The sequence below is a fragment of the Callorhinus ursinus genome, unplaced genomic scaffold, assembly GCF_003265705.2.
Source record: "Callorhinus ursinus isolate GAN/ISIS: 27379988/994484 unplaced genomic scaffold, GSC_fseal_2.0 scaffold1, whole genome shotgun sequence".
Lineage (NCBI taxonomy): Eukaryota > Metazoa > Chordata > Mammalia > Carnivora > Otariidae > Callorhinus > Callorhinus ursinus.
In genome coordinates, this window is record NW_027397063.1 from 109,795,068 (window position 1) to 109,807,573 (window position 12,506).

The 12,506-nt window shown below is 38.4% G+C and overlaps 1 protein-coding gene across 1 annotated transcript in view; it reads left to right on the forward strand.

The window, feature by feature from the left end:
- The window catches only part of PCOLCE2 (procollagen C-endopeptidase enhancer 2), a 68,704-nt gene that overhangs the window by 42,208 nt on the left and 13,990 nt on the right, over nt 1-12,506 (forward strand). Inside the window, exons 3-5 of the mRNA XM_025881105.2 lie at nt 1,352-1,607; nt 5,975-6,099; nt 9,384-9,520. Of these exons, the coding sequence (XP_025736890.1) occupies nt 1,352-1,607; nt 5,975-6,099; nt 9,384-9,520 (518 nt within the window). The remainder of the gene's footprint in view (nt 1-1,351; nt 1,608-5,974; nt 6,100-9,383; nt 9,521-12,506) is intronic.

Below are 12,506 nucleotides of genomic sequence, written 5' to 3' on the forward strand. Positions count from 1 at the left end.
ACAAAAAAACCCAGAGGAGTTCTCCAAGAGCTATCTCAGTGAGAATGTTTAAAAATTAAATTGCATTTTCTGCTATCAGCTTCACAGACGTGGCTTTGGAACTTCTAATGCGCTATTAAGATAAGCTCCTAGCAATTAGAATATAGCCATGACAAAGCCAAAATATCCTTTTGAGACTCTTGCTCTACAGGTTTTGCCATGGGGTGTGTATGTCTTTGACACAAAAGGCAAATAGCACTGGAAACACTGCTTCTTATCACAGAAAAAAAAATTTATGGCCCTGAACTCACCAACATGGAAAGCCATGTTTATGTTAAAGCATCTATTGACCCTTGAGTATGAGATAATTACTTAAGATGACTATAAACCAACCACTGTTGATGGTTGTGGGTTTGTTTTGTCTTTTAAATCACTGACTTTTTGTCATCTGTAAAATGAAATTCTTAGGCCATTCAGTGGAGATCTCTAGTTGAAAAGGTAAAATGAATCTGATTGTGAGACTTTATGACCAAATACTTGGATGAATAAATTAAAAGATGGTGTGAACTGGAAATGAAATGGGGCTTTTGTTAGAATCCTGCCGAATGCTTTTGTAGCCATTTTTTCTACCTGTTCAGGGAACGAGGAAGGAAACATCATAAGAATTATATGGAGGAAATTATGGTGAAGGAAGTTGTATGAGAAAGTGAAAACTCATTTTCTTCATCAGTGCCTTGTGTTTCAAGGTTGCCTAGTATATAAAGTGTTCATGTTGGAAACAAAAACTCAGTGACTCTGAGAAGAGATGATTCAGTAATTACTCAGCCTAATCAGTATAAATAGTTGATCTGGATTTTTCAGGACCCAAACTGAATTATCTATAAATTAACTGCACAATTGCCAAACAGTCCCTTCAGTTGAAACTTCATAGAAGCATTCTACATATTGAGATTTTCCTGTTGTATTATTTGTGAAGAATGATATTTCAAATGTTTCTTTGCCAAACAATATCTCTGGGTGCCATGGTGTTTTACAATTTGCAAATGTGTGCTAAGGTCCAGTCAGGACTGGTATTCTTTATAAGCAATGATTTACCAATTAATAAGACTGACTCAACATTTTGCAACTTTGTTGAGATAAACTCCCTAGGGATAAGATTGTGTACCCTCATGAATTGTGGGACAATAAACACTTACATTTTATTAGAAATTCATTATGGTAGAAAACCTTTCCTGAGTTCAGATTTGAGGGAAGAAAAGCATCATCTTGGGTATTATACTTTTTATCTGCTCACTTCAGTAATTGGCTCGATGAGAAGACTTCAGATACTGTTTTCATGACATGGTTTTCCAATTGGTGCTTTTCTCTCCAGGTTCCCGAGGGCAAAGTGGTAGTTCTGAATTTCCGATTCATAGATCTCGAGAGTGACAACCTGTGCCGTTATGACTTTGTGGATGTGTACAGTGGTCACACCAATGGCCAGCGTATCGGGCGCTTCTGTGGCACGTTCCGGCCTGGAGCCCTTGTGTCCAGTGGTAACAAGATGATGGTGCAGATGATTTCTGATGCCAACACAGCTGGGAATGGCTTCATGGCCATGTTCTCTGCTGCTGAACCAAATGAAAGAGGTACCGTTTCCACATAATGGCAGTCACAGCAATAATAATGGCTCACGGTTATTGGATGCCTCCTTTGTGTTAGGCTCTGTCCCAGGCACTTTATATGTGTTTACTCCTTTAACCTAAAGTTGAAGAGCAGCTCTTCTCAAACGGAGCTAATAAATGCCACCGAACTACCAAGAGACATTCCAAAAAGTCTCTCTTTTTTTTAAGCCCATGTGATTCTTACCAAAATTCAAATATAGAAATTCCTGGAGTAAAAATGTGAAGCTTACATACACATATACACATACCCCTTCACCCCATTATAGTCCCGTCTTAGAAAGAGCCATGGCTGGTGGTTCCCATACCTTTCTATGTACACTCGTATGCATATACTTCTGCAGTAGCTTTTTAAAAATCTAAGTGGGATCACACATTCATATTGTTTCACAACTTTTTTTTTTCACTTAAAACTGTGTGTTGGAGTGTTTTCATGTTGGTACATATGAGTACCCATGGGTAGAAACCTCTCCCCTGAAGAGATAACTGCAGTAGGCCCGATCTGTTAAATTTGGAGCCTTTTGCTTGAGGGCATTTCCTAATCTGCTCTTGCTTTGAGCTGTTGTGCAGCATTTTGGTTTGAGATGCCAGAGGACAGGATCTGGGGCTGACAGAGCAGCCAGACATTTGGGAGGAAATGCTGGCTGGGAGCTACAGAGGAATTGAAGCACAAAATATGCAGATAAAAGCCACCTAGAGCTTTGGTTGACAGCCAAACTCTACGTATGCAGAGGAGAGTCTAGTTGGCCCTGCAGAAAAGCAGCAGCTGAAAAGATTAAAGTGAACAGAGATTACAGCGGCTGCCCACGGCCAGGGAGATGACTTTGAGCTTGAGTCTAGGCAAGTGAAATGCCTGCTAGAACACAAATCCTTTTTCTATGGAACACAACAGAATCTAGAGTCTCTGTAATGTATCATTCATAATATCCAGTATCCAGTCATGTGATAAAACCAGAAAAGTGTATCTATATTCAAGAAAAAAAGTCAATAAAAACTGATCCCAAGATAACTCAGATGTGGCAGTTAGCAGACAAGCACTTAAAGCAACTATTGTAACTATATCTAAGGACTTAAAGAGAAATAGATGTATAGTAAGTAAACAGGTTGAGAATTTCGGAAGAGAAACAGAACTATAAAAAAAGAATAAAAGAGTAATTCTAGAACTGAAAGATACAAAATCTGAAATTTAATAATTTACCTGGTGGGCTTACAAGCAGATTGGAGATGGCAGAAGAGTCAGTGGATCCGAATAGAAATGAGCCAATCTGAAGAACCAGGAGGAAAAAGATGAAAGAAAAAGAGCCCGAGAGACCAGTGAGGCAATATCAAGTGGTCTAATGAGTGTAATTTGTACCCCAGAAGAGAGGGAGAGTAGTGCAGGAAAAATGTCTGAAGAAATAATGGCTTGAAGCTACCCAGATTCAGTGAAGAACATTAATTTATAGAGCCAAGAAGATGAACAAACCCCAACCAGGATAAAAAAAAATAAAGCCACACTGTGATGTTGAGGTACATCAGAATTACAGAAATCTAAATATAAAGAGAAAATCTTAAAATCAATGAGATGAAAGTCAAATCACATACAAGGGAATAATGGTGTGAAGGATGGCTTTCTTTTAATTAGAAACAGTGGAGGCCAGAGGGCAGTAGAACAGCATTCTTAAAGTGCCAGAGTAAAACTATCAACCCAGAATTCTATAGCCAGTCTTCAGAAATGAAAGTGAATTAAAGACATTTCTTGCATCACTAGAAATATTAAAGGAAGTTCCTCAAGTTGAAGGGAAATGGCCCCACAGGGTAACACGAACGTAATGGAAGGATTGGAGGCCATTGGAAACGGTAAATATAAAAGACTATATGTTATTTTATGTTCTTAATTTCTTTACGTGTATCTGTTCAAAACAGGACCAAAAAAAACCCTTTAACACTGTATTGTAGAATATGGAATGTATGATATAACATACGTGACAATAATAGAACAAAGGTAAAGGTAAAGGAGAGGTAAATGGAACTTTACTGTTGCGCGCACACACACACACACACACACACACACAGTATGTGAAGAAATACAGTGTTAACTCTAAGCAGAGTGTGATAAATTAAAGATACACATTGTAATCCCTAGAGTACCCATTAAAAATGCAAGAGTTGTAGCCAAAAGCCAAAAGGTTAAAACAGAATACTAAAATTTTTCAACTAGCCCAAAGAAGGCAAGAAAGGAAGAACAGATGAAACAAGAGAAAGGTGAGACAAATAGAGCGAAGCAGCAAATAGTGCACCAAACCCAAGCATATCGATAAGCACATTGATTGCCAAGGATTAAATACTCCAGTTAGGAAACAGAGATTATTCGAACAGTTTACAAAGCAAGGCCTAACTATACATTGTCCACAAGAAAGCACTTGAAATACAAACTAGGTTGAATGTAAAAAGGTGGAAAAATATGTACCACGCAAACATTATTAAAGTTAATAAAGATCCCAATAAATACGAACATGGGCAAACACTTGAACAGACACTTCACAAAGGAAAATACATGAATGATTAATAAGTACATGAAAAACTGCTCAGTATCCTTTGTTAACAAGGTAATGCAAACGGAAACCGCACTGCGATACCGTTACAAACCCACCAGATTGGCTAAACCAACTGACATCATCAAATGGCGGCAAGGATGTCCTGTGACCAAAGTGCTTGTACCTGGAGAGGTATAAAATGCTACAGCCTCGAGAGGAAAATCTTTCGTAGTTTCTTCTGAAGTTAAACATCTACGTCTATTCTTGGCCCAGGAATTGCTTTTCTGGGTATTTGTGCAAGAAAAATGAAAACGCTTGTCCACAAAGAGATTTGTACAAAACAGCTCACGGCAGCTTTGTTTACAATAGCCCAAACCAGAAAACACCCAAAGGAATGTCAACAGAAGAAAAGGTAGACACGTTGTATTTCCACACACCAGAATCACCCACCAGGGTAAAAGAACAAACTACCAATCCGCACGGCAATATGAATGCATCTCAGACATTGTGCTAACAAGCAGGGGCAGCCAGATGCAGAAGAGTCCACCATACATGATTCCATGTATATGAAGGTCTAGAATAAAACTAATCTAAGGTGAAATTTTTCAGAAAAGTGGTGTGGAGAGTCGGCAGACTGACTGGGAAGGGATATAGGAGTTTGGTGGGAAATGGCTTCTGTACAGTCACAGGAGTGTGGCTCACATAAGGAGATTAATTTTTCAAATTAGTACAGCTAAGATTTGTGCATTTCACAGTGCATGAATTTACCTTTGAAATCTGTAAAATTAATAGTAATAATAATGAAGCAGGTGGTAGGGATTGGATAGTGGTATTAATAAAAAGAACAGTAGAATGATAATAAAATTGTTGAAATTAATTATTGGATGCACAGAAGCTCATTCTATTATTCTATTTACTTTGTATCTGCTTGAAATTTTCCATGAATAAAGTTTCAGAAATTATCCAACCTCAATTTTTATAATGTATTTTCTTAGAGATGCCTTTTAAGAATGCCTATCTTCTATGTCAAAGAAATATTTAATTTGAAGTTATATTAGTTCCCTTAGTTTCAATTCAGTTTTTCTGTTAAATTCAAATAAAATTAAATTTAGAACTTCATATTAAAATATCGTTCTAAAATTACTCCTGTTGACCTATTATCAGTACCTATGCATGGAAATGTCTGAAATGATGTGTCTCAGATATTAATTGTGGTTAGTTTTAGGTGGTTGGATTTGGGGTAATTTTCTTTTTCTTCTTGATGCTCTTCTGTATTGCTGAAAATTTATAAACACTGTTTTTACAGACAAAAATTATTCTTAAAAATTATTAAAGATGTGTAGCATATAGAGTTTTTTGGTAATGAGAGTTTTCTCTGCCAACTAATTCAAATTTTGCCCATGGGCATGCATTTTAATCCCATTAATAAATACCTTTGCCTTGAGGCTTCTTTAAAATCTATGTAATTTGTTGAGCCAGCATGATTTCTGAATGCGTTCATGCCCAAATGTTTTGTCTTTACTTGACCAAAGAAAAGAAAGAAAGAAAAGAAGCTATAGCCCTGACTCCACTCCTATGCTCTCTTGTGTGAATGTGATATGTTAAGTAACAGAGATCTTCAGTGTGCGTGGCGGGTGGGGGAGTGTAGGATGCTGTGTAACCATATTTTAAGAAAAAATTTTAAGAGCTTCTGCCATTGCCTTTATTTACTGTATTATTACCAATATTCCAAATTCCCAGTCCTCTTATGGTTGCATTGCCATAACCTGTAGCAGGATATAAACTTGGATTTTTTTTTTCCATACTTAAAAACTTCAGGAGATCAGTATTGTGGAGGACGCCTAGAAAGACCTTCTGGCTCTTTTCAAACCCCCAACTGGCCAGACCGAGATTACCCGGCAGGAGTCACTTGTGTGTGGCACATTGTAGCCCCAAAGAATCAGGTAAGAGTCCCTAAAAATACAAAGAAAGCATGCATGTGTGAATTGCCTAGATGGTGCGAGGGGCCCGTCTCTCAAGAGCTTAGCATGCAAGGTAAGGAAGGCCCTGCTGGACACAGGTATCTCTTCATACAAAGACCCAGATTGAAATTGCTTTTGCCCTATTTGACTTGCAAAAGTCCTGCATTTAATTTCCTAGTATATAAATACAATTTTCAAATTTCAGTACAAACAGTAAGCAAATCCTCGTGAGATTGTTGAACCCCGTGGAAGATGTTATAAACAGCAGTGACCGAGTGTGGGAGGATTGGAATCCCCAATTAGGTTACCATTTGTTCACATGGCAAATGCATTGTGACAGCTTCACCTGGACAAAGCGATGCAAGCACACCACATCTTCCCCTCAAAGAACGAGTCTGAAAACTAATCTGCTTTGTGGGTATTTTTTTGGTTGTTGTTTTTTTTTTAAAGATTTATTTATTTATTTTGAGAGAGTGAGAATGAGAGAGAGAGAGAGTACATGAGAGTGGGGAGGGTCAGAGGGAGAAGCAGGCCTTTCGCCGAGCAGGGAGCCCGATGCGGGACTCGATCCTGGGACTCCAGGATCATGACCTGAGCCGAAGGCAGTTGCTTAACCAACTGAGCCACCCAGGCGCCCTTGGTTGTTGTTTAACATAAAATTTCTGCAGGTTCCCCACAAATAACTTTATTTAAATCATTTTTTTTAAAGATTTTATTTATTTATTTGAGAGAGAGAGAGAGAACGAGAGAGAGAGCACATGAGAGGGGGGAGGGTCAAGGGAGAAGCAGACTCCCTGTCGAGCAGGGAGCCCGATGCGGGACTCGATCCAGGGACTCCAGGATCATGACCTGAGCCGAAGGCAGTCGCTTAACCAACTGAGCCACCCAGGCGCCCCACAAATAACTTTATTTATTGCTGTAAAACAATCAACAGAGAGGGTCTGGTTTTTCCAGTGCTTATTAGTTTGTGGTTATGTGAAATTTTACGATTTCTGGTAACCACTTTCAGACATGAATTGCAGGACGAAATGTAGCATGGGAATAGACCAAGCCCACTTTGTGGACTTGGGGAAATAACTTTTAAAAAATTATTATTGTTACAAACACTACAGACTGTACTCAAACATTAGAGTGTGAGCATTACGATACTGTTTAAAAAAAAACTTTTCTAGGGCCCCTGGGTGGCTCAGTTGGTGAAGCAACCCACTCTTGATTTTGGCTCAGGTCATGATCTCATGATCCTGGGATCGAGGTGTCGGACTCCCCACTCAGCAGGGAGTCTGCTTCTCTCTCTCTGCCTCTTCCCCCTACTCATGTGTGCACACACTCTCTCTCAAATAAATAAATCTTTTAAAAATTTTTCTGAACTGATCTTTTATATCACTTACACAAATACTGTTTGCCATATATTGATTTTTAAATGGAAAATTATTCAAGTAAATATACCATGCAAGTTAGTGATTTGAACTCACACACACACACACACACACACACACACACACACACACACACTTTGATCATAATCCCCAAACCCAGTTTTATTTTTAAGAATAAAAATATGGTCATTTACTTAATGATGAAAGACTCTACACATTTATTGAATTTTTTATAGTTTAAAATGACAGCATTTAAGCCATTATATAATTCTTGAGATTGTACTGGTCATTTGTCTCTCTGTGACATTTGGAAAATACATTAATTAGCCCAAATAATTTCAGCTTAATTATGCTTGCAGATTACAATTCAGCATCTTTTTTCCAGTGTTCATCTCTTTGATTATTTAAACTTAAATTTGGGTTTCATTTTCCTAATGTGATTTTTGGCCTCAGCCAAGTAGTTTTTAGTCATTGTTGTAATGCCTGAAATCACTGGAAGCACTGTCAAAGAAGAAGAATATAATGGGAAGATGAAGTCCTAAGTAATTTCTATGCAAATCTATGAGCATTTTCTTCTGTTAAAGACTTACCTTCATTTTTTAAATCATAGCTTTTCCCTTTATTCTCCTCTTTATTTACTTATTTTTTAATCTTCTCTCCAAAAGTTGTTATGTGACTAATTTCTAAGTAGAGAAAGTTCAGCCAATTTTTAATAATCTGGAAAGCATTTTATTATTAAGTGGTGAGCAGTTATTGAACCCAAAGAACTATTTTAATATAATTTAAAGCAGTGCTGAATATGAATAAGCTGTTATTCACTCATAACTGGTGCTGACTTTTTAAAGGTGGGTAAATATGTAGATACGTGGCAATTATGTTCAAAACCAAAATTTACCTTTGGTCCCTCTGTGATGCTGTTGCTGTTACCATCTTCATCCAATTACTGTGTATGAGTCTTCTTTAGCTAATAACTAGGGCCTGTTCTAACAGGAATTAATGCCCATTATCTTCCCTAAGCAGCAGGAAGGGTTGCCTGCCCACCTGCTGCCCAGCAAAAGTAGGGACCAGCTCTTTGGGTCCGTGGGTATTTATGAACCCAGCATGATTTCCTTTGCTTCACACATTGGAGGTGCTCTGGCAAAATCTGCTTGTGAGGGGAATGATTGCCTATTAAACCAAAACTTCTACTGACTTGAATAACTTAGGACACTATTATTGGTACTAGTGCAAAAAAATTAAGAAATACTTAAGAAATCTAACACTGACTCTGTCAGTGCTTTCATGCAACCTCTTCAGAAATCAACCACATCACCTAATAGGCTGTGCTCAACTCAGTAGGCACACTTTTCAAACATACTTCAAGAAGACTCAGAGTCAGTCCCCACTTCCTGAATCTCTGGTCCTAAAGAATTTGCCTGCTTACATGTGATAGGAATGTCATTCTCCTTCCCTCGAAAGAGGAACAACTCTATCCACCACCTCACCTACCCAAACACGTAACACATACACCACACCTCAACACATCTCAGAGAAGAAGAATGAAGTTGGTATATACCTCTGCTTCCCACTCCAACACGTATCCAATTATGGCCTTAAGGTAGGTTGTTAGGGTTACATGGTGTGCCCATACATTTGTAACTGTAGGCGAACAGATCTCTTAAATTTAAGTTCTTAACTAAGGGTGGTCTTTTGAAATAATTAAAAATAAAGAATACCACAGTTTTGTTAACTACAGAAGAAATACGAAAACAACAAGAAACAAATAATTCAAACAGAATGAATGCATTCTTTACCAAGGAAAATCCTACAGATCTGGGGAGAGGAAGATTCCCGTATGAGATTATTCCTCAGTGCTATCTTGATATTTCTAATGTTGTGCTTTCTCTAAAGCTTATAGAATTGAAATTTGAGAAGTTTGATGTTGAGCGTGATAACTATTGCCGATACGATTTTGTGGCTGTGTTCAATGGTGGAGAGGTCAATGACGCTAAAAGAATCGGCAAGTATTGTGGCGACAGTCCACCTGCGTAAGTAGTGCCTGTTTTATTTCACTAATGTTTTAGTAGCTCTAAACTTCTTTTTTATTCAATTGCCCAATTATATTTTATTTTCTGGAAGATTCTATGCTGTTGTTGTTTTGTTCACAAATTCTTGGGTTCCGTGGCAGTAGAGTCCCATAGAGCACTAGCACAAAGAGTAACCAACCCAGAGAGTGAGGCGACATTAATGAGTCTGTAGCAAGACCTTGGCAGGCAAACAGATAACAGAAGCAGAGTTCGTGATGCCCCAGAGTCAGATGCTAGCCAGATACCTGGATGGATATGTCACTGCCCTACAAAGGTGAGCTGAAGCATCAGAGTGGAATGGGGGAAATTCTGAGAAAAAAGCAGGGGCTGAAATTTGGAGATCCAGACAAGGAAACCTGGACACTCATGACAGACCCAGATGGTTTTACCTGATCAGAGACCTGTCCTGGACCTTTTGGGGCTTTGTGCCTTTCCTTACATTGTTGCTCAAACTTGTGCTGGGTGAGCCTGAAAGGCACCGTCTTTTTATCAACAAACATTTATGGAGCTAAGAGCTCTGCCACTCACTAGCTATGTGACATTGGGCAAGTTGCTGAAATCCTCTATTCTGTATTGGTGCAACACAAGACTGTATTTTGGGGCAAGATGTTTCACGCCTTCACATACAACACTAGGGAAATGACTACAGCTTGGGGCATCTGGCTTGCTTAGTGGGTGGAGCTTGCCACTCTTGACCTCAGGGTCAAGAGTTTGAGCTCCATGTTGGGTGTAGAGATTATTTAAAAAAAATTCTTTAAAAAAAAAAGGAAATTACTACAGCTTGCTGTCCAAGTCACCGTTATGCCAGTTTAAATACCCTTTCTACTCTGTTGCTTAAACATAATTAGATTATATGCATCACTTGATTTTACATGCATATCTATGATTCCCATAGATGCATTTGAGGTAAAGCAAGGTATTTTTCAATTTAAATTCATTTAGATTAAGTTTGATAATAAAAAGTTTTAATACATACAGGTTGGTTAAAATTCGAACATTACTAATCCCAAATTTGACTCTCCAGCTGAATTGTGTTAGAGAAAGGCCCATTTCTAAGTTCTCAGCGAAGGTGTTCCTTCTGTGTACTTTTCCTGCTGCTGCTGTAACAAATTACCACAAAACCAAGTGGTTTAAAACAACACATTTATTCTCTCACACTTCTGGAGGTCAGAAGTCTGAACTCACTTTCACTGGGCTAAAGTCAAGCTGTCGGCAGGGCTGTTTCCTTCTGGAAGCTCTGAGGGGAGAATCCGTCTCCATGCCTTTTGCAGCTTCAAGAAGCTGCCACATGTTTTGGCTGTGGTTCCCTCCTCCATCTTCAAAGCACATCGCTCCCATCTCTGCTTCTGAGCTCGTATTGCCTTCTCCTCTTCTGGAGTCAACCCTCTCTCTTCTAAGGACACCTGTGGTTACATTTGGGGCCCACCTAGACAGTCCGGGAGACTCTCCCCTACTCAGAGTCCCTTTGCACATAAGGTAGCATATAGACAAGCTCCAAGGATTGGAATGTGGACATCTTGGGGGGCCAATGTTCAGCCTACCACACCCTCCTCTATTCAAAGCCAGGCTTTTCATCTGTGTCCTCCTGACCTCCTCCTTTTCTCGCTGGAAACTTCCCTCTATCCAATAGTCCTCTCCTTTTTCTCCATCATCTCCATCTTTTCCCTCTGCCTCCTTTTTTCTTTTTTTCCCATAACCTATAAATTTAAGTTCTCCTGAATGAAGAAAAAAAAAAGGAACCCTTTCTTGACTCTATCCTGCTGTAGCTTTTTCTGCTGTGTCTCTCCTCTTTATATTCAGATATTTTAAGAATTGTTTTCAAGTTTCATTTCCTAGCAGTATGGAAAAGTAGATAGCCTTTAAAATCGTACAGGAATAAACACCAAACAGTGTTCCTAAGTTAAAAAAAATTTTTTTTAAACATTGCTCAGTTGGCAAAAAATAAGACAACTCATCAGAGGTCAAAAATGTTGAGAATCCCAAATCCAAAAGGATAGATAAGTACTTGCAGGTGGCAGCTTCCTTCAGGACATGTGCCAGTTCTTAGTAACCTAGAACTTCATTTGCAACAGCCCAGGCTTAGAGATAGGAGACGGAGCTCAGGGTAGGGGCAAGGGACGAGACTGGATCAAAGACCAGAGCATAAGGAAGGCACCCATAGAAAGTGACACCAATGTGACTGAACTCATTCTCCTCCTCCCCAAGGGAGATAGTAAGGAAATTGGCTGTGTGGTAAAGGGAAGAAAAGGTAGTCTCTCATGAGAATTCCTAACTAAAAACCAGTCCACATGTGAGTTTGAGGTTAGAATTTACACTACCGGACTGTACAAAAAAACCGTAGTCGAGAATTTAAAGTTTCCAGGACGCCTGGGTGGCTCAGTCAGTTATGAGTCACATGATAATTTAAACAAGAAACTGAATACATGTGGTAAATAGCTGGTAAGACATAGCTCCAAAGAGGATTAACGAACTGAGAAATAGTTGTGAAGTAATTACCTGGAATATAGCGTGAAAAGATAATACATGAAAAATATTAAAAAGAGGTTAAGAGCCATAGAGGCTAGAGTGCAAGGATCTAATATACATTTAATTGGAGTTCCATAAGAAAAAAATAGAGAATGCAGGAAATTTAATGTTTGAAGAAATAATAGCTGAGTTTTTCCAATATAAATGATAGATACCAATTATTAAATTCAAGAACTCAATATATCCTAAGCAAAACATTTTAGAATCAGGCTGTCATGTTTAATGAAAAACCAATTTTGTTATTTTTAAATGACACTAATTCTTCCCATTCATGAGGAAGTATATAGCTCCATTTATTGAGGTCTTTTAAAATACCTTTGAATAAGGTCTTCTAATTTTCTCTATTAAGGCCTTATACACAATTATGAGATTTATTTTTGAGTTTTTTATATTTTTAGTTGCTATGAAAATATCTTTTTAA